Raw genomic sequence first — 24,394 nt, forward strand, 5'->3', positions numbered from 1 at the left:
TTTGGCAGTACCCATCTGTGTAAAATGACATTTTCAAAGATTAAATAGGTAAAAATCTCATAATAGATCAGCATTAACAGATGAACATTTAAAATCTATTTTGACAATAGGGAACACTAACTCTGATCCCCAATTAAGCAAAATACTATCCCCTAAAAATAATTCTTTTCTTCTTATTAGTAGTCTTGTATTACAAAAAAAGCACTCAATTACTATTATTATATTTTGAATTTCATCAATAAACATTTGTTGAAATTTGTTTTCTCTCTTGTCATAAAAGTACCAACAAAATATTCTTGATTTTGCTTTTTGGCCTACAAAGCCTAAAATATTTACTATCTGGCTCTTTATAGAAAGTTTCCCGGCTCCTGTTCTACACTATAACAGGATAAACATTAACATAATCAGTCTCTTTCTTGAAAGTATTCTTATCATTACCTAGTTGTGGCATAATGTCCTCTGGATATGCCCTATAAAGGATAAGTCTTGCATTGCTTCTGCTATGGCACTATTTGGGATTTCTATTAAAAGAAACACTATTAGCTTAACAGTTGTAGCAAAGCCTTGATAACATAGTTAATATCGTAATATTAAAGTGCCAATACCTCAGCCCAGTATCCTTAAGATGACCCTCATCAAGTTGTGATGTCACTAGGCTATGGACTCACCGAGGTCTCTTAGATATCAAGTGGCTCCCATGGCATCGGACCCTGCCTTTGGCATCACCCTGGCACATCACCTCAGTACGGTGCCATATGCTATCACTGCTGTGGTAGAACCCTGTCCTGACGCCACCCCGCCGAGATGTCAGAGTAATTAACCCCCACTTCTTTCCACTCCCTGGGCGGTGGCAGGGAGGGGAAGGGTAGCCAAAGTCACCGGTTCGAGCTCAGAAGGTAGTACTCAGCTCCAGTCCTTGTCCCTTCCGCCTGCCACTGCAGGTCAGGGACCCTGGGGGACAGGACTTTTAGGCTTCCATAACTCTCTTGCCCTGCCCCCGCACCCGTTTCGTGTGGCCGACTCAACGACCCAACAGCGACTACCCACCCCGGCTCTTTCACACGGTTCCACTCAAAGCCGCTCCCCGTACCTGACTCCATTCTCCAGCTGTCATCCTGGGCCAATTCCACCGGCAACTTGACTACGGACGCTCGCAAGGAACCCTGGGACATGTAGTCCCGCACTGCTAGGGGCCAAGTCTGTGAGGGCAGCAAAGGCGTCGCCCCGACCGGAACTGCCCTCAAACTGCAACTCCCAGAGGGCCGCGCGATGGGAAAGGAAAAGGGCGCGAGAGAAGCCAGTGATTGGTGGAGCTCTAACGGCTGTTTTGACTGGCAGTCGGAACCGGCGACGTAAGGCGGGCGTTGGTCGCGCTTCAAGGAGTTAACTGGGAAAGCGAAATGGAGGGGTGTGTGTCTAACCTAATGGTCTGCAACCTGGCCTACAGCGGGAAGCTGGAAGAGTTGAAGGAGAGTATTCAGGCTGATAAATCCCTGGCTACTAGAACTGACCAGGTAAAGCAACGCTAGGGTCTCTCCGCAGCCGGCGGCGTCGGGGAAGCCCTACGTGGCTGTCGGGGCCCTGCCCTAGCGGAGGCCCTGTTTCTGCGTGGAGCAGAACCCCGCCCCCAGCGCCCCAAGGAGTCCCCCGGGGTCACCTCAGGACTCGCGATTGGCGTGCGGGAGCTAGCCCCTCAGACCTCAGATATTTTTCTTTTTGGCCTGGAGCACCGCTCCTTAATTTTTGGATAGTTTTAGAACGTCTACCGCATTTCTCAGAAACTCCCAATCCGTGAAAAGGAAAGCTTTTTATATAGATTTCTTTACCCTTGCTAGTAACTGTATTCTGTAAAACGTGTAATTGAACGCTCCTTCTGTGTCAGGCAGTTTGCTAGGAGCTGGAGAAACGGTGGAGTGGAAGAAGCAGACAATAAAATAAGCACAAAAACATGTCCGATTACAAATTGTGGTAAATACTCGACAGAAAAGTTTACATGGTGCTTTAGGAGGAACCATGTAATAGTGGATCTGATGCCAAATAGGAGGATCTGATGCCGATATGACTGTGATTAATTGGAAAAGGCTTTGCAAGGAAGAGATAGACTTTGAAGCATGAGTGGGATTTCCATGGGGGAATGAGTAGACATTTTAAACAGAGGCAGACAAAAGTGAATGGATGTTGAGACGTGTTTCTGCCCTTCTGCTCGCAGGACCGTCCTGTGTTTTCATCCTGAGTTTCTGGGATTCACACTGCCCTCAGTAAGCCCACAAATATTTATAGATGGCCTTGTGTTTCACAGGCAGTGTGCTAGGCCCTAGTGAGACAGTGTCTCATACTTACAAATCTCCATTTTGTGTCTTTTGGGGGCGAATTAGAAATCAAGAGACTGTTTTTTCTGGAACTTTATTACTCAACCTGAAAATGGCCTTACCTTTACCTAGTTTACCTCTTTTTAAATTTAAATCACTAGATATTTAAGGATTTAAATTTAAATGTAATAATTTATATTGTTAGGATTTAATAATACTCCATTGGAAATTTAACCATTCTTCAGTCAAGTCAGTGGCCTAAAAAGGGAAGGGAGCTATTCAGGATCAAAAGACGTCAAAAACATGAACAAATGCAATTTATGGATCTTGTTTGGTTCCTGATTGAAACAAACCAACTGCAAAAATACATTTGGGAGGCAGTTGGGGAAATCTGAATATGGATCGGTTATTAGACATTATAAGGAAGTTAGTGTTAATTTTAATAAGTGTAATAATGATCTCATAGTTATATAAGAAATACTTTTATTTTTTACATACTGAAAAAGGTGAAATCTCATGATATTTAGGATTTGTTTCTAGAAAACTCAGCAAGGAAAAAATCTAGATAAAGCAAATAGGGCAAGATGTTTGTTAAATCTAAGTGGTAGGCATGTGGGTCTCTATTGTATTACCTCAATTTTTATGTGTTTGAAATTTTTTGCAATACAATTTAAAATACCATTTTCTATTCTATGGGGCTAAGAAGTATAGCAGTCACTGCAAATAGTGATTCCCTTTGACAAATATGGCTACTAGCTTTTTTTTTTTTTTTTTCCCCCAAGACAGAGTTTCACTCTTGTTACCCAGGCTGGAGTGCGGTGGCAAAGTCTCAGCTCACTGCAACCTCTGTCTCCTGGGTTCAAGTGATTCTCCTGCCACAGCCTCCCAAGTAGCTGGGATTACAGGTGCCCACCACACCTGGCTAATTTTTGTATTTTTAGTAGAGACAGGGTTTCACCATGTTGGCCAGACTGGTCCCGAACTCCTGACCTCAGGTGATCTGCCCACCTCGGCCTCCCAAAGTGCTGGGATTACAGATGTGAACCACCACAGCCAGCCATAGCTTATTATTTTTTATAAAAAGTAATTTTCTTGCTCTGTTGTTTTCTAAATTATATTTCTAATTTATTTATAATTTTAAATTATAGATAATTTCAACTAGTTTAATGAACATTTCTTCCCCCATTAGATTCATGTGTTCTTTCTACAGCATCTAACTTGAGGTCAGTGTGGTAGTAGAGATTTCAGAATCAGAAATTCACTGACAGTTGTGTCCCAACCTCACTATTTAGTATCCATATGACCGTCCACAAGTTGCTTACCCTGAGGAGTTTTAGTTTCCTCATCTGAAAAATGGAGATAATAAGCACTGTACAGAATGGTAGGAATTAAATGATATGATACATGTAAAACTCCCAGCACAGTGCCTGACATAAAAGTATATAAATACTGTAATAGTAAAACAACCAAAGATGTATTTCTGTCAAAGCATTGAAATCAGTTTCTTGCTCTACTGCTTTCCTTGTCGTATTCTGGCCAGAATAATGTACATTTATCACCGTCATTCTCCCCATGTTACTTAAACCTTCATCTGTCTTATACTAGTAAGCAATATGGTTTAAGGTTACCCACCTGAGGATCCAGTGCTCTGCATTTCGTATTTTCAAACTATAGATTTGCCAGCACCAGTATTATTTTTTCTTGCTTTTTTGCCTTCTATTTTTCTTCAAGAATGTTTATTTTATTGCTTCTCTGTTTCCCATGTAGGACAGCAGAACTGCATTGCACTGGGCTTGCTCAGCTGGACATACAGAAATTGTTGAATTTTTGTTGCAACTTGGAGTGCCAGTGAATGATAAAGACGATGTGAGTACTTTGACAAAGTTGAGTCGATAAATTCCCAGTTATCTTTATACTCCAGACTGGTGTTAACTGAAGCCTGTGCATTAAGCTTATGAACAAAATTATAACCTTTATGACTGGAAAGTTACAGTATGGCCCTTGTGATCAAGCATGAGACCCACGGTTGCATTATTTTACAAAGATATGTTTGCCATTCATACTCTGTGATGTAAGGTAAACACACAGGAGAGGCTGAGGTAAGAGGATTGCTCAAGCCCAATAGTTTGAGGCTGTAGTGAGCTATTGTGCTCATACAGATCAGGGCTCATTATGGTGAATCCTAAAAGACCATAAACTCTTTCTATTATGTTGGAATTTTTTTTTGTGTATGAACATGGCCTGAATAATGAGGACCTAGGTAACTTTCTGTTATATAAAGAAATTTATTGTAATGGTATTGATTATATTAGGATTAGATTTTTGAAGAATAAGAATGGAACCTTTTTTGTAGGCATTTTTTTTTTTGCCTTTATAAAGCTCCTTGTAAACCCTGCCTAAGTGTTAGCACTAATCCTTGTACCTTTTTCCCCTGGTGTTTCTACTGCCTATTTCTTTTATAGGCAGGTTGGTCTCCTCTTCATATTGCGGCTTCTGCTGGCCGGGATGAGATTGTAAAAGCCCTTCTGGGAAAAGGTGCTCAAGTGAATGCTGTCAATCAAAATGGCTGTACTCCCCTACATTATGCAGCTTCCAAAAACAGGCATGAGGTATGGTTCCATCCCTAGGCTACTTCTGTTGAATTCTAAAAGTATATACAAACACAGATAGATCTCTTCATTGTTTTCTCCTTTCTTCTCCAACTTTCCAGATTGCTGTCATGTTACTAGAAGGTGGGGCTAATCCAGATGCTAAGGACCATTATGAGGCTACAGCAATGCACCGGGCAGCAGCCAAGGGTAACTTGAAGATGATTCATATCCTTCTGTACTACAAAGCATCCACAAATATCCAAGACACTGAGGGTAACACTCCTCTGTAAGTGACAAGTAGCAGTCATTTGTATTCTACCTGGCATTAGCCCTCTTGCAATAATTTTTACACATCATTTCTTTTTTTATTCTGCTTATAAATGCAATACGTGTTAATGGCAGAAATGTTAAAATGCACAAAATATAAAGATAAAAATTGCCTATTATCTTGCCACTCAGAAATAACCACTAATCACATTCTCGTGTATTTCCTCTTGGTCTTTTATATGCAAATGTATATATTTTACACCTTTTTTTTTTTTTTTTTTTTTTTAGCAAAGTAGAGGTCATACTGTATATGTAGTTTTAGATCTTGTTCTTTTCACCTCATAGTATATTATAAGCATTTTCTAATATCGTTAAATATGTTTAAAACCTTTTTAATGATTATATAAAATTCTGTATAGATGTGCCATAATTCAATCATTTCTCTATTATTGTATATTTAAACTTTTTTTGAGTTTTTCACTATTATAAATAATTGTACATTGAGCTGGGCATGGATGGCTCATGTCTGTACTCCCAATACTTTGGGAAGCCAAGGCAGAAGGGTTACTTGAGGCCAGGAGTTCAAGACCAGCCTGGGCAACAGCAAAACCCCACCCCCATCTCTAGAAAAAATTTAAAAATTAGCCAGGCATGGTGGCATGCACTTGTAGTACTAACTATTCAGGAAGTTGAGGTGGAGGATTGCTTGAGCCCAGGAGCACCAGGTTAACAGTGAGCTGTGATCACACCACTACACTCCAGCCTGGGGAACAGAGCAAGACCTTGTCTCTAAAATAATAATAATGCTACACTGACCAACTTTGTATAAAAAAAATTTTTGGCCATATTTCTGATTATTATGTTCATATAGACTCCTAGAAGTTGAATTGCTGGGTCAACAAATGCACACATTTTAAGACTTACTGTATGTTGCCAAATTGCTTCCAGAGGAGTTGTATCATTTTACTCCCAACAGCAATTTAAGAGTGCCTATTACCCCTCACCAACACTAAATTGTCCTTTTGTTATATGAAAATGATATTTCATAGATGTAATTTACATTTTTGTGATCAGTGAATTTGAACATTTTTTTTTTAATGTCCATGGCTAATTACATTTCTTATCTAATTGTAAATTTGTGTGTCCCTTTCTCTGTTTCCTTTCGGGGAATTAGTTTATTTTCACTGGATTTTAAGTGCTCTTGATTTGACATGGTAAAATATTACCTTTTTGCAATGTTAGTTGAAAATATTTTTCCTAGTTTATCTTTTCAACTTGTTCATAATTTCTTTTAAATAAGAGAAGTTTTAAAATTTCTACATAGTCAAGCCTATTCATCTTTCCTCATGACTAGAAAGCTTCTCCTTACCCTGAAATTAGTTAAATATTCACCTTTTATTATAGGTTATTTTAACATTTCATTGGTTTTGATTGAGGGTTAGAGTTATTGTTTTGCATTTAACTCTTAAAATCTATCTGGAATTGATATTTTTCCACAATACTTGGCCACTTTTCTTCTTTGTTGAATGGTGACTTTTTGGTGAACCAGAAGTTCTGTGAGTCTTCTTTTTAGTCCAGAGTGAGGTTCACCCTTTTCCAATTTGACTTGAAACCAACTTTTACAAAGTAATAATACTTTGTAAATACTTTCTTAACTCTTAGTTTTTAAAACCTTTCCTGCATTCTAAGAGATCTTGTTTAGAAAGACCTGTGTGTCCTACCTGTTTTCTCTATAAATACAAAGGCAGGATGGCCTAGAAGAAATCTAGGAGTCAGACAAGATAGAGTCCTGGGAAGAACATAGGATTTATGAATAGCTAGATGACATTCACTCAATTCAGACTCTACCACTTACTAACAATATTAAATACTTATACTAAACAACTTATAAAAGTTAATCTTCCTTGAATCTTAATTTCCTCATCTGTCATATAAGGATAATAATTCCTTCCTCACTAGATTATTGTGAGGTTTAAGTAAAACAACATGTAAAGTGCCTCCTAATACCCTCCTGGCAAACTCTAAAGTGTGTAGCAAAAGTTGTTATCCTCTTCCACTCAGTTTACTGCCAAATGTCAGCATAGGCAGGAACTTTAACCTCTGTCACCATTTCAACTGTAAAATTGTGATAATAATACTTTGCTAACTTATAAATATATGGATTAAATGAGATAAAATATTTTAAACTGCTTTTTCAAACTTTAAGCTGCACAAACTGCTATTAATAGATTATGAACTGGGGCTTTTCTAAATTTTAACCCTGAATTATTACATGTAGTATTTGAGGTAAACTACTACTAATCTCTGTAAAATGAGAAAGTTGTTCCTTAGGCTGGCATTTAGATCCCTTCTTCTATTGTAAGTAGAATCAGAATTATGATTTACTATCTGGTATTACATGGCCTTTTTGCAGAATTTTAACTTACAGCCTCACCATGCAAACTGATGTTTCTTTTTTGATTAAATAACACTCCAATATTACCATTTCCTAATAACATGCACTTTAGACTATCTAGCAGGAAATCCTAACCATTGCATAGAGTTGGTACTGATTAATTGGTCTGTGGTGGTCCCTGATTTCAGACACTTAGCCTGTGATGAGGAGAGAGTGGAAGAAGCAAAACTGCTGGTGTCCCAAGGAGCAAGTATTTACATTGAGAATAAAGAAGAAAAGACACCCCTGCAAGTGGCCAAAGGTGGCCTGGGTTTAATACTCAAGAGAATGGTAGAAGGTTAAACAGCTTGGATTTATTCTTACTTTGTATGTTGTGTTGTTGTCCCCGGTGTCCTGGAAACTAATGTACTTGTACACAAGACATTATCTATGAATGATGAAGTTTTCTCACCTTCAAAGTCTTACAAACATATTGACTGTTGTTCTTGCTGAGTTACTTGTTCAAAGCTTACAGCTTGTTTTCCAGGCATTGAATAACTGTTGAGATTGTTCTACTGTTGTCATATATTCTTCTATATTGAATTCTAGTTAATTTTGAGTAACTAATTTTGTGGCTGTTGTGAGTCTTCAGCACCCTCCCATGTACCTTACATCTCTCTCTCTGAAACAGAACAGCTCCAATAGCAACAAACTCTTTGTTCTGCCAGATGTCTCTATGTGGATTCTATAATGTCCCTCCATACAGTTAAAACATCCTAACTTGTTTTTGTCAAGCTCACTCAGGTCTATGCCAAACATTTCTGTTTTTTTCAACCATGAGGTTTAATTTATTTTTGTGATAGGAGGGATATTCACATATTTTAGTGGACCAAATTTTAAGTTGGAGGGTGTGCTCTAAAATAATGAAAAACAATAGCCCATATACCCATGTATTTTTTTTTTTATGGGCTGTTTACTCTGAAATAAAATGTATGGTTTTCTTAAAAGGAAGTTTTAAAGTACGTATATTGCATCATCCTGTATTGAAAAGAATGTCAAACTTGTTAAAATGACATGTAACAAAAATGTATTTTGATTTGTATTTCAGAAACTAAAAAATAAAATGTTGAAACAATCTTCTAATTTTTCTTTCAAATTGTTAGAATTCACTTAAGCCTTGAAATCCTTAGTAAAGACATTTCTCAGTTTTTGGTAGCTTTAAGTCAATAAAATTAGTGAAGCTTGACTGTAGCTAAAATCTTTTAAAATAGCCATCTTCTGAATTGCTAATTAAATGTAGAACAAAAGGAAATTAGTAAGTATAAACTTGAGCTCAATTTAGGGAAGCATCTTAAATGATACTAGTCATAAAATCTAATGAACTCCAAGTGACTTTCGGATTATTTTTTTATTTGAATTTTATGCTGCAAATACTGCTTAAAATAAGTGATCCAAGTGCACCTACAAATTTGCATTAATTTTGGGTCAAAGACTTAATTATCATTAGCTAAAATGAGTTTCATAAACATGAACTGTGTTGTTGATATAGAAACTCTTTTTACAGAAGTATTTTGAGTGCTAACCTTAACAAACATTAATCAGAAGCATCTTATGGAACAAAATTCTCTTTATTGAATGCTGGTGATAGAATTAAGAGCAGGGGAAATATATTTCTATTATTTTTGGTGTGATCAGAGTAAAGTTTTGTCTGTTATAACTGAAGGCATTTACGCTTCATAAATATTGAGTTTATTGTCTAAGGTGACAGGCTTTATGGGTGTAAAAGGAAATTCATCCGAGTTCTTCAATAAGCAGTACAAATGGAACTAAGCCACAGTTAATTTCTTAGGCTTTTGGCATTTTAAATGACGTGGCATGTTAATATTAGATCACAGATTTGTATAAACTAAAGATTGTTACCTGTGCCTGTAGGAAAGGTAATAGAGATGAAGCTGATTCAAGGTCAGCAAATTTTACAGTTCCAAAACAAAAAAAAAGATAATTTGGCTGGGTGCACTTTCTCATGCCCGTTATCCCAGCACTTTGGGAGGCCGAGGTGAATGAATCACCTGAGGTTAGGAGTTCAAGACCAGCCTGGTCAACATGGCAAAACCCAGCTCTACTAAAAAAAATTAGCCAGGCGTAGTGACGGGTTCCTGTAATCCCAGCTACTCTGGAGGTTGAGGCACGAGAATTTCTTGAACCCAGGAGACAGAGGTCGCAGTGAGCTGAGTTGGTGCCACTACACTCCAACCTGTGTGACAGAACAAGACTTCATCTCAAAAATAAATAAGACCAGGCACAGTGGCTCACACAGGTAATCCCAGCACTTTGGGAGGCCGAGACAGGTGGATCACGAGGTCAGGAGTTCAAGAACAGCTTGGCCAAGATGGTGAAACCCCACCTATACTAAAAGTACAAAAAAAAATTAGCTGGGTGTGATGGTGGGCACCTGTAATCCCGGCTACTAGGGTGGCTGAGGCAGAGAACTGCTTGAACCCAGGAGGCAGATGTTGCAGTGAGCCAAGATCATGCCATTGCAATCCAGCCTGGGTGGCAGAGTGAGACTCTGTCTCAAAAAAAAAAAAAAAAGATTACAGGTGATATATATATATATATATATATATATATATGTAATAATAATTGTAAAGCTTAACTGAGGCTGTAAGATGGAAGAAAAAGGCCAATGAAAATAGTGAAAACATTTACATTCTTAAATATCTGTTATAGAGAATCTACAATTTCAGTGAGGTTTTGTATACTTCAAAGTAAATCTGTGTTTTTCTTTGTAATCTTTGACTTAATATGTAATTGTATGATGCTAGTGTTCGATTCCCCAATTTCTCAGCTATACCAACTACAATGAATTCCTTACATGGCTGTGTCTGCTGCTTTCTGTTCCCATATTCTGTTACACTACAAGGCCTCCAAATCAATCTGTTAGCAAGTCTGATAGAGTATAAAGATTCTTTACTTTGTGGTTTATGGCTCCAGCTTCACAGTTCTAGTGACTGCCTAAAATTGAAAGCAGAAATTTGCAATGTGAATTTCTCTGGGAAGAGAATTTATAGCTTTCATCAAATTCTCATGGGGATCTGTGATTCTCCCCAAAGGTTAAAAATCCCTGGTTGAGAGAAAAAAAGAATACTGAATCAGTTGTCGGGAGACCTAATTTCTACAAGTATAGCTCTACCACAGTTTTTTAATTTATAAGTTTTTACATCCATTCTCACTGCAGTCTTTAAGAGGGCAGAAATTGTCTTCATTTTACAAGTGAGAAAACATCTAGAGCTAGAGAAACAGCCAGTACCAAAATCCAACTTTACTGAATTCTATTTCCTTTTCTTTTCTGCCTCTATTCAAAAACAGTGGAACAAATAGAAGGTACTCTCGCATTTTGAAAATAACTGGTTAGTTGTAACACCTACCCTGGTGCTTTTCTTTAATTTGGCTGTGACATAATAAGAAATACATGTTTGGTCTCAGCTCCCCCATACCTGAAACAGAGCTCCTAAAACCCTTGACATTTCCTAAGTGATAGGAGTGTCTTACATAGAACTTCTAAACCCCTTGGGATTTCCTAGGTTATAGGAGTGCCTTTTGTTTTAATGATGCAACTCTTGGTGGGCTCCTGGATAGCTTTAGAGTGGGGGCTACTAGTGACCAAGCCATGATTAGAGGATTAGAACTTTCAGCCCCATTCCCCATCCTCCAGGGAGGGAAGAGGGCCTGGAGATTGAGTTAATAGTCGATTATGCCTATGTGATGAAGCTTCCACAAAAAGTCCTAAACTACAGGATTTGGTGAGCATCTAGGTTGGTGACACATCCACAGACCAGAAGAATAGTGCACTCCAACTCCAAGGGAACAGAAGCTCTGATCTTGGGATCCTTATGGACCTCACCCTATGTACATCTTCAGCTGGCTATTCATCTATATCCTTTATAATATCCTTTATAATAAACTGGTAAATGAGAGTGTTTCCTTGAGTTCTATGAACCATTACAGCAAATTATCAAACTTGCGTAGGGGGTTGTGGGAACCCCCAATTTGTACCCAAGTCGAACAGAAGTGTGGGTACCCTGGGCACCCAATACTTGTGACTGGTGTCTGAAGTTTGGGGCAGTCTTGTCAAACCTGGGTAGTGCCAGAGTGGAATTAAATTGTAGGACACCCAGTTGATGTCTGTGGAGAATTGGAGAATTACTTGGTGTGGAAACCCCAGACATTTCCTGTCTGAAGTATTTTGAGTAGTGGAACAGTTTTCCTTTATTGGCACATCTTTTTATGGTTTCCTGGAGCCCTCATTATCATCTCTAAATTATTTGTTTTTAAACCAAAGTTTCAAAGACAATTGGGTGTATTGAGTCTTTATCCATTTGTTTAAACATTTTATGAGGCCCACTGATGTGTTTTCCAGCATGTAGGCATTGTAAAACAACCTTTTATTACTAAAGCTTGGGTTTGTTTCATTGAAATTTGTAGTTTGGCGCAGTTGAAAAAGCATTGCACTGAAATCTAGATGATGTGGATCTAGTTTTGACTTTGTGTAATTTCAGGCAGATTATTTTACTTCTCTGCACTCAGGGATTCTCATCTAGGGGCTGGGTGGCAATATTTAAGAATGAACCAGCTTCCCCCCCCCCCTTTTTTTTTCTGAGACAGTCTTACTCTGACTCCAGGCTGGAGTGCAGTGGCATGATCTCAGCTCACTGCAACCTCCGCCTTCCGGGTTCAAGCTATTCCCCTGCCTCAGCCTCCCGAGTAGTTGGGACTACAGGTGCGCACCACCACACCCAGCTAATTTTTTGTATTTTAGTAGAGATGGAATTTCAGCATGTTGGCCAGGATGGTCTCGATCTCCTGACCTCGTGATTCACCTGCCTCAGCCACTTCCTGTCTCTGTCACCAGGAATTTAATTGTATATCATCTCCCACCTCCAGCCTCATCATTGTTAGGAGTGGCCCACTGTGTATCTTATAACTCAGGTGTGCTGGGGTTGAAAAAGTCTGAATACTATTTATTTCAGAGCTCTCTTCTAGCTCTGATTAAAGTTGATCAAACCTGAGCTGCCCAGAGTAGGTTGAATGGGTGGTAAATCACCTGGTTTGGTTTGAGAGGGGCTCAGAAGTTTTTTTCAGAAATATATCTCCTCTGGATTGTTTAGACTCTTTGGATTAAGGATTATCTGTGCTGAAGTCCCCTTTAAAAGGTAAATACTCCCAAGAAGACTAACTCATTTATCAACCTAATAAGATCACTGAATGAGGAAAGATCATGTTTACTGGACAAAAACGGGTTACAGAAAAGCTGAGCAATGAGTCCTGCCCGAGGGAGGAAGAACTGAGTGGGTCACTGAGCTAGCAGGAACAGAGAATCCTAGGTGTTTGGAAAATAAGGTGCCACAAGGCCAGAAATGGCACTGAAAGGAAAGATCCAAAGGTACAAATTCAGATTAACCTCATGTGATTCCTAACCTTACCTATGTAGAGTTTCTGTCTGGGCAACATATACTCCATATTTTTAAATCCATATTTTTCCATTTATTCCTCACCCTATGTACCTCTTCAGCTAGCCATTCACCTATATCCTTGCTGTCAAATTCATTTTGTTGATTTCAACTTCACTTTTGAGCTGTCAATTCTGAATCGTGATTCTGTCTTATAGCCTAGTGGCCATTCTTCCTAGGAGCAAGTCATCCACAAATTTATTAAGTGTACTTTCTGTGTTTTGATCTAAGTAACTAGTTCTTCATCTTGGATTCAGGGAGTCTGCAATTCACCCAAAACTATATGTGACACATTGTATGTATAAGCATTTTTCAATGGAGATGGGTTTAGAGTTTTCAGCAGATTCTCAAGGTGATCCATGACCTCAGAAAAAGGTTACAAGACACTGATCCAACTATTCATCAGTATTTTGAACAGAACAGTGGTAATAAGGACAGAGCTCTATAAGAGTACCAGTAGTGCTCTCTTTCCTGGACTGCACTGATCCATCAAAAATACCGTATGTGGGTGTAAATGTTGACTATTACATGTCAGTCTCTTGTGATTTGCTTCTATCATAAAAATGGAAAGGAAAAATGAATTCCAGCTACATGAGCATTCTGGTAATTGAGATGTTTACACTGTTGCTTACTTTTTAATCTCTAAATATTAGGTCATTCTTAAGACCTTCATCATTTTGCTTCTTGAATCCATCAGACACCATATATCATAGTATCATATTTAGTATGAATAAAATTATAGATGCTTCAGAACTCCCTGACATTTTCTGAAAATTGACACATTAAAGAAAATGCAGAAATAAAAGCTTGCTATCTCTTCTCTCCATGGCCCTAGACAAGTATAATGTTAATTTCCATTTTAACTAGCCTTAAAACTTACCAACTCTACCTCAATCAGTGTATGGTTATGATCTATATAGAAAGAGTTTACAATTTAATAAAATCCTTTACATGAAACTCTGAAAGTGATAAATGAGAAACTCATTACATCATTTAAAAAGGATTCACCTTAGAAGGAAGTGAGACACAGAAAAGTACATATTATATCATCCCATATGTATGAGGGCCAAGAAAAGGCAAAGTTAATCTCCAGTGACGGAAAACAATGATTGGTTGCCTAGGTGCTGGACAACGGTGGGATTGCACAAAAGGGCCTGAAGGAATATTTTGGGCTGATGGAAATGTTTTCTCTCTAGATGGGTGTGCTGGTTTCATGGGTATGTACACTATTGACACTCATCAATTTGTACACTTTTAATGTGTGGTTTATTATGCATAAATGCAATGTCAAGAAAGTTTTTTATTAAGGTACTGTCAATGAGATGTTATTGAATATTATTTATTGAGCCTTAAAGTAAGATTTAAAATATAATTGATTCCACAAGTGAAAAGGTAATTCTACCTATAAGTTTCTTCTAGGTGAAATGTGAGAGAAATATGATCATGAAAAAGGTTTTTAATAGGAGAAGAAGAAGTGATATCAGTGCATTTTAGTAATATTTAGCATTCCTACAAGATTGGTATCACTTTATTAATGTGAAATATACCAGCAGTTAAACAGATTATTTAAATTATTAGTTGAAATTATCTAAAATAGATCATTCAGTGTTCATTTAGAACACTTTTCTCGTCTGCCTTTCAAAGCAGGTAACACCAGACACAGTGATAATGTAACTCATTCAAAACTAAATTGTACATTACCCGTGATATCAACATTTTGTGTTCACTGAAGGAAATTATATTTGAAAATGTTTGCTGGTACATTATTTGACATTTAAAGTTGTGTGTGTGGTGGTGGTGTTTTGAGATGGAGTCTTACTATGTCACCTAGGTTTGAGTATAGTGGTGCAATCTTGGCTCACTGCAACCTCCACCTCCCAGTTCAAGCCATTCTCTGCCTCAGTCTCCTGAGTAGCCGGGATTACAGGCATGTGCTACCATGCCCAGCTAATTTTTGTATTTATAATAGAGACGGTTTCGCCACGTTGGCCAGGCTGGTCTCAAACTCCTGACCTCAGGTGATCCACCCACATCAGCCTCCCAAAATGCCAGGATTATATGTGTGAAACTGTGTTAATTTTTAAGTTTGCCATGCTCAGATATTTGATACCAGCGTGACTTCTTGAAAAATCTAATATGGGAAATGAAATATTAATTATAAGACCTGATTGGAAATGCTATGTACCAATTAAGACATATCCTTTACATATTCTTCTCTATTTTATTGGGAGAAAATTTTCCAATCTATGAGATAATGGTGATGAATTATTTTCTTAGTGGTCAATATAAAAATGAATGGGGAACTATTCCTAGAAATAATATTGAATCTAATTAATGCCACCTTTTCATATGTGCATGTGGAACATAAGAGTAGCTAAAAAGAGGCTGGGCACGGTGGCTTACACCTATAATCCCAGCACTTTGGGAGGCCCAGGGAAGCAGATCACGAGGTCAGGAGATTAAGACCATACTGGCTAACATGGTGAAATCCCGTCTCTACTACAAATACAAAAAATTAGCTGGGTGTTGTGCCATGTGCCTGTAGTCCCAGCTACTCAGGAGGCTGAGGCAGGAGAATCACTTGCACCAGGGAGGTGGAGGTTACAGCGAGCCAAGATTGTGCCACTGCACTCCAGCCTGGGTGACAGAGTGAGACTCCATCTCAAAAAAAAGAGAGAGAGAGAAATAAGATTTTCTGAAATAACACAGGTACTGCTGCAAAACTCAACTAAGTTAGAAATCACTTGCCTTGTCATTTGTTATGCTTACATGTTAGTAAAATTCTGAGTACTCTACATTAGTAATGCAGGAACACTTGCACTGATTTAGTAGTTATCTTGGCATGTTTATTCTGGATTCATAGTAGGAATGAGCACCTTGTTAGAAGAAGGTTGGTCAAAATGGAGGGAGGAGGTGGCGGTTGGTTAGGTTGTCTGAATTCTAAACGGCAGTAATGGGTAAGTAATGTGTTCCTTAATGATTAATGCTGTACTTAGGCCACTAGCCTATGCCTTAACCACTCCCTTTTCATCTTCACTTAAGGGCTCAACTACAGCCTCAGGCTCTGGCTCTGGCTCGGGCTCTGGCTCCAATGCTGACTGCAGATCTGGCTCTGGCTCCAGCTCCAGCTCGATGTCAAGGTTAGGCACTGCCTTAGGCTCTGGTCCTGCGGCAGGCTCCTGAGTAGGCTTTGGCTCATAGTCTGGTTCTTGGATGGTATCAGGGCCAGGCTGATGAATGGAAGGTGGTAGAGTTGCTTCTAGTTGGGTAGCATCTTCTGTTGACATTGTTTCCCTTTCTTCCCTGGTGTTTATATTTGTCATTGGTCTGCAAGAAAGAAGGCCCAGAAAAGAACAAGTTAGGGAGATGCTAACTTTGAAATTTCATGTAGAAACATATGCTCTGTAGCTTCAATGATCATAGGTCCCAGACTTCAGGAAATCTGTTATTTCTGATATTCTGACTCATTGTCAGGTCATATGTCATTTTGGATTCAGAAAGTTTAGGCCTCAACAATATAATGAAAGTTTAAGAAAGGCCAGTGTTTAAAAGGTGGGAAAATTGATGTTAGAATGAAAGAGTCTAAGAATCTAATAAGGTCTTTAAGGGCCAAATCCATATCTCTGACACATCTCTATTTCCAACTCCATCTAGTACAATACTTGGCACCTGGTTGATATCCAATATATAGTTGCAGAAGCAAGAAGATGAAAAAATTAATGACTGTGATACACACTAGGGAAGTAATAGAGTGATTAAGAGCATGGGCTGTGGGCTGGGCCACATTCTAATTTCTGTGTGCCCTGGACACTTTTGTCCTTGTGGGTCTCTTGTTCCATAAAAAAATATTTAAAATTATATTTCATGACTATGTTGGTATAAAGACAAGTATGTTAATGTTATATATTAAAACATTTTCTTGGACCTAAAAAGATTGTTGTGATAGTTAAATGAGGTGATGTACATAAAGTGCTTAGAACAGAACCTGGCACACAGCACTCAATAAATAGCAGCCATCATTATTCTTTTTTAAAAGCAGTGAGGGCAAACAGAAAGATACCTCTAATATCTTATGCTAAATGGAGTGCTTAGGAATTGCTGACTGAAAGAGACATGCCTGAGAAATGTCTGTATTCAAGACAACAAAATGAAGGCTTACTCAAGTTCCGCGATGGTCTTAGAATTTGTCTTCCTTTCTTTTGCCTTTGCTTTTGCCTTATTCCTTGCAAAGCACACAACAGAGATGATGATGGCCGCACCTACCAGGCTTCCAATCAGGGCCCCAACAATGACTCCAACTTCTGGATCTGAAGGACGAAAGCAGCTGGTTAATAAAGTGGAATGTATTGTCATTTTATAATGTGTGTTTGTGACCAGTGGGAAATATCAGGGCCATTCACCTAGTGGGAAAATAACTTGTATAGGCTAGGGAGATGGAAACCCCTAGAACTCTGTCACTTGGACTCACAGGGGGAGACGACTATTGGTATTTATGCACATAAAGAATAAAATGTGTCATCTTGGAGGTTATGGGGCTGCTTTTGAAATGGGATTTAGAGAAAAGAGTCTTGAGACACTATGGAGTTGTGATCTGGTGACTAGAGATAAGCCTGTGTTATAGGCGGGGGCATTTCACTAGGCTTGTCCAGAGCATGGGTGAAACCGGTCCCTGAAAACCTCCCCCATGGCATCCAAGTTTACCAAGGAACCTCATGCATTCTGGTCACTGGGAACGGATGTGCCCGTTTTGATAAACAGGCATCTGGTTTATTGTCTCAGTCCGTGGACAAACGTAGTGAGTATGAGACTATCCAGCTGAGCAGCAGACCTTCAGGTCCTGAAGTGTTGTCTCTGGAAGACTGTATCTAGGTTATAAGCCAATCCATCTCCATCTGCCACCCCTCACACAAGGATGGACATCTTATATTTTTAGCTGCCTGATAATAATTCCTTTAACTTTTTATGATTAAGAGCATATATGTGAATACTTTTAAAAGTCAAATCGTTCTACTATATCTCTCACAAAAACAGCAGTTCCCTGCCTAACTCCTTCCCATCCCTGAGTCCCATTCATGAAAGGCAACCACTCTTAATGCTTTTTTAAAACCTCCTTGCCCCCATGTTTTTATTATGCTTGCTCTGATATGCCCTACCTTTTTCCATTTCCATCAGTTTCTTTCAACTTCCTACCCTAGAAACTGGAGATTGAGCTCTTTTACACCACTTCCCTCACACCCACCACGTTCTTCCAAAATAATTTTATCACAAGTTTTAGTTAAATCCAAGTTTGCAGTAGTATGACTGTGTAAATATCAGTCACAGCTGAGGAACACAGTATACTATGATTTTTTCTAGTACAACATTGACAAAAATTTTCCTGAAGGTTAATAATTGCCTCATTTGGGGATTAATAAATGCATTATCACTCATCCCAAAATTTCTAACAAAACCGTTAAACTTCTTTCAATTAATTCAAACATATCAGATGATATATCAGTTTCTTGTGATTTTTCCCTCAGAGACATGCCATGTGAAGCCCTTCATTCTCTTCCCCCATCATGAACTGGTTGCCCTCCTAACCCTGCTGCTCTACGGTCATCCTTCAACCTTCCCATTTTATAGATAAAGAGGTTTTGCCAGTTCCTTCAAGATCCTGCTCAAATAGCATTTGGTTGGTAAAGACATCACAGTTCTATAAGCATAACTGGTCCTCTCTTGGTGCTCTGTTCAGACTTCTATTATAGCATTTAGCACATTTTAGCTGTGTTTGTCCCTCCAGCTGAACTGTGAGTTCCTTGAGTATAGACCATACATCTTCTTAATCTCTGTATCTCTATCACGTAGGACAGTCCCTGGCACACAGCAGATATTCAATAAATATTTGAGGAAGGAAGAAAGAAAGAAAGAAGGGATGTGGGAGGGAGGGAGGCAATGCTGGACATCACTGGAAAAAGACTAGAAAGAAAGCAATGCTCAAATCCGAATCCTACATGTCTCTACATCTGCAGTATGATTGTACCTCTGAGAAGGCAAAAAGGATTGAAGGAATTCTAAAGCAAGATAACAGAAATGATGCAGGAAAAATAGCTGAAAGTAATATGAGAATAAAGGAGTAAACTTCAGGACAAATAAAAGGAAGAAAGCTCAGCTGCACAGGAATAACCTGTGGAGCTTGCCACCCCTGGGTATGGCATATATTAAAACCACAAATTCAAAGTAAGTTAGAAAAAGGAAACAAGATCCTAAGTGTTGTTAAGTGATCCTTGAGAGCCATCTCAACCAAACATGGTGAGATACTCCTTGAGAGGTTGCCCCTGGGTCGGTTCAATTGCACAATTCCAGAACTCTTAAATCTTATGCTCAGAGAGTGAGTAAGCGCCTTTGAATAGGAAAATTGAGGTTTAGAGGCATCCTGGCTCTGCCAGTTACTAACTGGATGACCTTGAGCAAATCATTTACTTCCCTGAGTTTCAGTGTTCTTTTCAGCAAATTGAGGCTGACAATAGTCTGCCTCCCTAGGTAGGGATGGTTAGGAGGATAGAGTAAGTTAATACTCAGATGGCACCTGGTGGAGTGTCTGGCATATAATTCGTGCTCCACAAATATTAGCTACCATGATTGTGGGTATGAGTGTTATTATTATAATACTATAGTTATTAGTGGCAGATCTTTGCAAGGTATATGTTTGTCAGAGCTACAGTGTCACCTGGATTTACCAACAGCATCACAAAGAGAAATTCAGCCTGCTGCTATCAGAAAGGCTGCTGTTTTATTATTGAATAGTAATACCTACCTTCTAGCGATTTTGTAAAGCTTAAACAGATTGCTTTCTATAAAGGATTTAGGGCATCCTGTGGCATATATTATTATGTGAGCATTAGATATTAGCATGATCATTCATCATATCAACCTGTAAATAAAGCACACAAATCTCCAGAGAACCAGGAAGCACTAACCAATGATCCTAATTTATTTGGCTGACAGGCACAGACTACTTGATTTAAGGAAAAACTCTTAAAGTTGTATGGTCAACTCACGTGAAGAAGTGAGATCAATTACGCAGGAACTATTGCCAAGTCTGTTGATGGCAGTACACTGGTAATAACCTTGTTCAAAATTTGTCAGATTTCCAATGACCAAAATTCCGGTGGCTGGGTCTGTTGAAAATGGGAAATAGACTTTTGAGATCTCTTCTCTGAGTACAGATAACATCAGTGTAACAGATCATTCAATGTCCACCCACTCCCCCATATTGACCTTCCTTTCTTGAGATGTTTAGGATTCAACTAGGCCTCTTGGGACTAGTTGAATGGTAACCCACCTGGGACCATGCCTGTTCCCTAAATACTCACTACCTCTGAGCTGACTTTTAGAATTTGGGGAGTAGACCAGACCGCAATCATCATGTTGGCAGACAGGCATTCTTTTTACATTACCCCCCACCCCTGCCTGTCACCGAGAAAACAAGAAGATTGAACTGTAAGGTCAAGCAGCCAACCACACACTCCTGCTGTCATCCAACCACAGACACCAGGCCTTTCCAGGATCTACTGCAGGTTACACTTACTGAAGTTTTCTTTCACTGGCACGATGTCTTTTCCCTCAAGTTTATGCCAGTAGTACACAGGGGAAGGTGTTCCAAGTGCAGAGAGACAGGAAAGGGAAATAGTGTGGCCAGTTTCTGGTCTTCCTTGAATGCTACAAAGGGGCTTAGAAGGTTTCACTGCAAGGCAATGACAAAGAATAAACATTCTTTAGAATGAATGGCAGTCTGTGACAAGTGCAGTCACTTCCTCACTTTCATTTTGCAGAATATGTGTGTTTATTTTTTTAAAAAATTTCTTGGCTGGGCAAGGTGGCTCTTGCCTGTAATTCCAGCACTTTGGAAGACCAAGTCAGGAGTTCGAGACCAGCTTGGCCAACATGGTGAAACCCTGTCTCTACTGAAAATACAAAAGTTAGCCGGGCATGGTGGCGGGCACCTGTAATCCCAGCTACTTGGGAGACTGAGGCGGTAGAATCATTTGAACCTGGGAGGCAGAGGTTGCAGTAAGCCAAGATCTTGCTATTGCACTCCAGCCTGGGAAACAGAGTGAGACTGGGTCTCAAAAAAAAAAAGAAGAAAAATAATTATATTAAAATGTATTTTGGCAGTTTTCTGCTTGCACCACCAGGTGACAGTAGAGCACTTCACTTCAGGTGCAGGGCACTTGTAGTCAACAGATCATCAAGATTCAAATAGTGACTCCTCTGCCTCCTCCAGAGATTTATAACCATGAACTTCCGCATTATGTCTTAAAATATGCCTTTTTAAAAACAGCTAAATATAAGCAAATACTGAACGACCAGGAGCATAGTTTATACTTTAAAAGCATAGTTTTAAAGAAAAATAGATTCCTTAAATACTCTGAAATAACCTATTATTTATTCTTTTAAAAACATTTTGTTAATGCTGTATTTCTCTTTTCTCTTATGAGTCTTTCCTTTTTTGCATTTATTTATCTGTGGGTGACACAAAACAGTTGAAAAGTTTGAATTTGCCTGTGTGCATCGTCAGTAGGCGAAGCCCATTTTGGGGATGCACACTACCCAGCACTGAAATCTTTGTTCATCCTTCACTCAGCAAGCAACCATGCCTTCTGTGGGTCTGGCATGGAACTAGGCACCAGGAATTCAAAAGCAACTTTGACACGGTTGTAAAGTGGTGTGGGAGAGGGATGACAGATGACTTTAGAGAGGGTAAGAGGCCTCCAAGACCACAGCAGGAGGAGCAGGTTTTAGGAGAAGAGGTGACAAGGAGCAAGGGGTACTAATGAGGTCAGTTTGGGACATAGAGTTTTAGCTGCTCATGAAAACACATCAGGGGAGAAGTCCTGTGGGAAGCTGGGAATCTGAATCTCCTCATTCATCTTGCTTTGCACAGTTTATTCTGTCTTATGTATCTTATGCATTTATCTTATATATAATATCTACATATTTATCTTATATCTCTTATCTATCTTAGATATTTATTTTATATCTATATATCTATCTTATACACCTTATATATCTATCTTATATACAGATAATGGTATAAATTTCTGTGCTTTCCAATTCACCATCCTTATCTTCATTTGGCTCTAGAACCCTTCAAAGGCTTAGGTTCTCTAATTTAGATGAGTTGGATATGAAATGTGTCATACTGTTCAACCCTGCAGCTCTTACCTGAGAAACAGTGGTTAGGGGAACAGCTCTGTGTCCACACAGAATACTGGCTCTGTAACTCTACCCTGGATCTGTATAGGCAAGTTACCAAACTTAGCCAAACCTCAGTTGACTCATCTGTAAAATGTGACTAGGAGATTATCTAACCTCTGGCTGGTCCAAAGATTAAATACAATAATATATATAGGGCCTAGCACCTGGAATTTCTGTTGGCCACAGCAGGACTAATTCCTGCTACTAATCTCCCATTGACTTCTGCTCAGCTCAGCCATCCCAGGCTCTCATTATCTGTACACAGGTACGAGAAGATGGATGCATATAGCTATAATTCTGAAACATTTCACTAGCCCTTTTTTTTTAAAAAAAGTGTCTTTTAATTAAATGAAGTATCCTTCTACTTAGTTCTTTATTCTCTCTTTCTTACCAAGGATTTTCTCAGGTAGGAATAACTTGTTGGATTTGCCTATCCTAAACTAAGCTATTTAGCCAGAAGTCCATTGGAGCTATCACTAGATTTAGATACCACCTTTTAAAAAGGATGGCTATTTTATAGCCTTTACAGCAGAATAGAAAAATTTGAACAGAAAATTAAATGGGGGTGTTTCATCACAAAGCTGGACACCAGGACTTGAACTAAATTACGGCAAAAACCGGGAATGAGTTGCACAATCCAGTTCCTCCTTTCTTGTGATATATGCACACAGCTTGAGAGGAGCAATGACTAAGTCAGCTCCATTTGGGGCTAACTAGAAGTGGGAAAATGCTCGTCTCCACTGGTCTGTCTGTAAGAGTTGAGGATTGGCAGCCCTTTCATCCCTTGCTTTGATACTTCCCGATCCTAGACTGCAGATGGGAGCTTAGCCCTCATTGTCCTCTCAGACAGAGGATGGAAGGACTTCTAGAAATGGCCAAAACTGGAAGCTCTCCAAGGGCAAAAACAACACCTCCATCACTGTAACTCAATAAATACTGAACAATTGAGACCCTAAATTCATTTTAAGAGCAGATATGGCTTGTTCAATATCCTATAATGAATATTTGTATGTAGATACCTTGATTCTCTACACTAGATTAATGTGTAGTCCTTTTTCCAAATAGTATTAGCATTTTTAAAAGGCACTCTCCTGCCTAAAAGGAATAAGTTGACAGTATTCTCCCCCAGGTAGCTCTGGCTTTAAATGGAGGTTTCCTCTGAAAGAGTTGCTAGTGATCATTTTGTGGGACAGTAGGTTGTCCCATCTATTCTCATTCCATTCCTCAGAGATAGAGATCCCTGGAGGTTGGGTCATCTACTGCTGCCATTTTTGCAGCCCTTTTGCACAATTGTTTCTGCATGTTTGATGAGTGAGTTTTCAGTGTTACTATATGGGTTGGGCTGGTGTCTATATTTCCCTGATAATGAAAGGATTAGGGAGTATATTTACCTACAGAGACTTAATTGGCATCATAATTCACTGCCCTGGTTCACTCAGTGTCTTAACTTGTTCCAAGAAAAGAAAAGGCAGAAAAAAATGCTCATACCTAACACAGTGACGTTGAGGACACCTTGGTTTTGGCCGAAAAAGTCTGGAGGGTTGTTAACATCGCAGATGTAAATTCCACTGTCTGCTGGCTGTATATGTGAGATAGTGATAGATGCATTACCTGGATCGTTGGACCCTATAATTCGATCTTTAAATTGCCCGATGTCAACAGCTTGTCCACCTTGAGAAAAGTAAATCTAGACAGAAAAATAACAGAAATGAGAACTGGAGAGTGTCCAAGACTGGGATAAGCTACCTGAAAGCTTCTTCTAAACACATTACCTTTATAAAGAAGCAGCATCTTCCCCCCACTAGGTCCCTGTGGCCAAGATTTCTCAACTCTGTGGGGCACTTTAGTTTGCTCACAGCTGTGCATTTGGTCCTCAGAGCAGCTCTGTGATGTCATCAGGGCAGAGATTAGTATGCCTATCTTACAGAGGAGGAGGCAGCTGGAGCTGACAGGATTCAACACCTAAGCTTGGGCTAGGATATCAAGATGCTCACTTAATGGCTATACCTGAGAGAAACTCATTATATAGAACACAAATGTCTGATGGGAAACCAAAACCATCATTTTTTTTTTTTTTAAACTTTAAAAATTTTTAATTTACCTTAC

At 39.0% G+C, this 24,394-nt stretch overlaps 3 protein-coding genes across 10 annotated transcripts in view; 1 reads left to right on the forward strand and 2 right to left on the reverse strand.

The window, feature by feature from the left end:
- The window catches only part of ATG4A (autophagy related 4A cysteine peptidase), a 66,015-nt gene extending 61,935 nt beyond the window's left edge, over nucleotides 1-4,080 (reverse strand). For 2 of the 7 annotated variants that reach the window (XM_032250877.1, XM_032250881.1), the window contains exon 1: nucleotides 1,091-1,251. In XM_032250877.1, coding sequence (XP_032106768.1) covers nucleotides 1,091-1,172 — 82 coding nt within the window. In that variant the 5' untranslated portion in view covers nucleotides 1,173-1,251. Of the gene's footprint in view, nucleotides 1-668; nucleotides 1,252-3,941 lie in introns of those variants that run through there. The other 5 variants (XM_032250878.1, XM_032250879.1, XM_032250883.1 and 2 more) reach the window with 5 other exon arrangements.
- PSMD10 (proteasome 26S subunit, non-ATPase 10) lies at nucleotides 1,284-8,676 on the forward strand. The gene is given in 7 exon segments (XM_032250885.1): nucleotides 1,284-1,514; nucleotides 4,077-4,175; nucleotides 4,772-4,918; nucleotides 5,020-5,186; nucleotides 7,751-7,863; nucleotides 7,866-7,903; nucleotides 7,905-8,676. Coding segments are annotated over 7 exon segments (828 nt in total). The 5' UTR covers nucleotides 1,284-1,400; the 3' UTR covers nucleotides 8,055-8,676.
- Nucleotides 8,677-14,374: 5,698 nt separating this feature from the next.
- VSIG1 (V-set and immunoglobulin domain containing 1) overlaps nucleotides 14,375-24,394 on the reverse strand; it is a 31,695-nt gene continuing 21,675 nt past the window's right edge. For both annotated transcript variants that reach the window (XM_032250887.1, XM_032250886.1), the window contains 5 exons: nucleotides 23,777-23,975; nucleotides 20,619-20,774; nucleotides 20,089-20,208; nucleotides 17,211-17,358; nucleotides 14,375-16,378 (listed from right to left, as the gene is read on the reverse strand). In XM_032250887.1, coding sequence (XP_032106778.1) covers nucleotides 16,057-16,378; nucleotides 17,211-17,358; nucleotides 20,089-20,208; nucleotides 20,619-20,774; nucleotides 23,777-23,975 — 945 coding nt within the window. In that variant the 3' untranslated portion in view covers nucleotides 14,375-16,056. The remainder of the gene's footprint in view (nucleotides 16,379-17,210; nucleotides 17,359-20,088; nucleotides 20,209-20,618; nucleotides 20,775-23,776; nucleotides 23,976-24,394) is intronic.

This window comes from Sapajus apella, unplaced genomic scaffold (genome assembly GCF_009761245.1).
Source record: "Sapajus apella isolate SASKATOON/1434 unplaced genomic scaffold, GSC_monkey_1.0 scaffold73, whole genome shotgun sequence".
Classification (NCBI taxonomy): domain Eukaryota; kingdom Metazoa; phylum Chordata; class Mammalia; order Primates; family Cebidae; genus Sapajus; species Sapajus apella.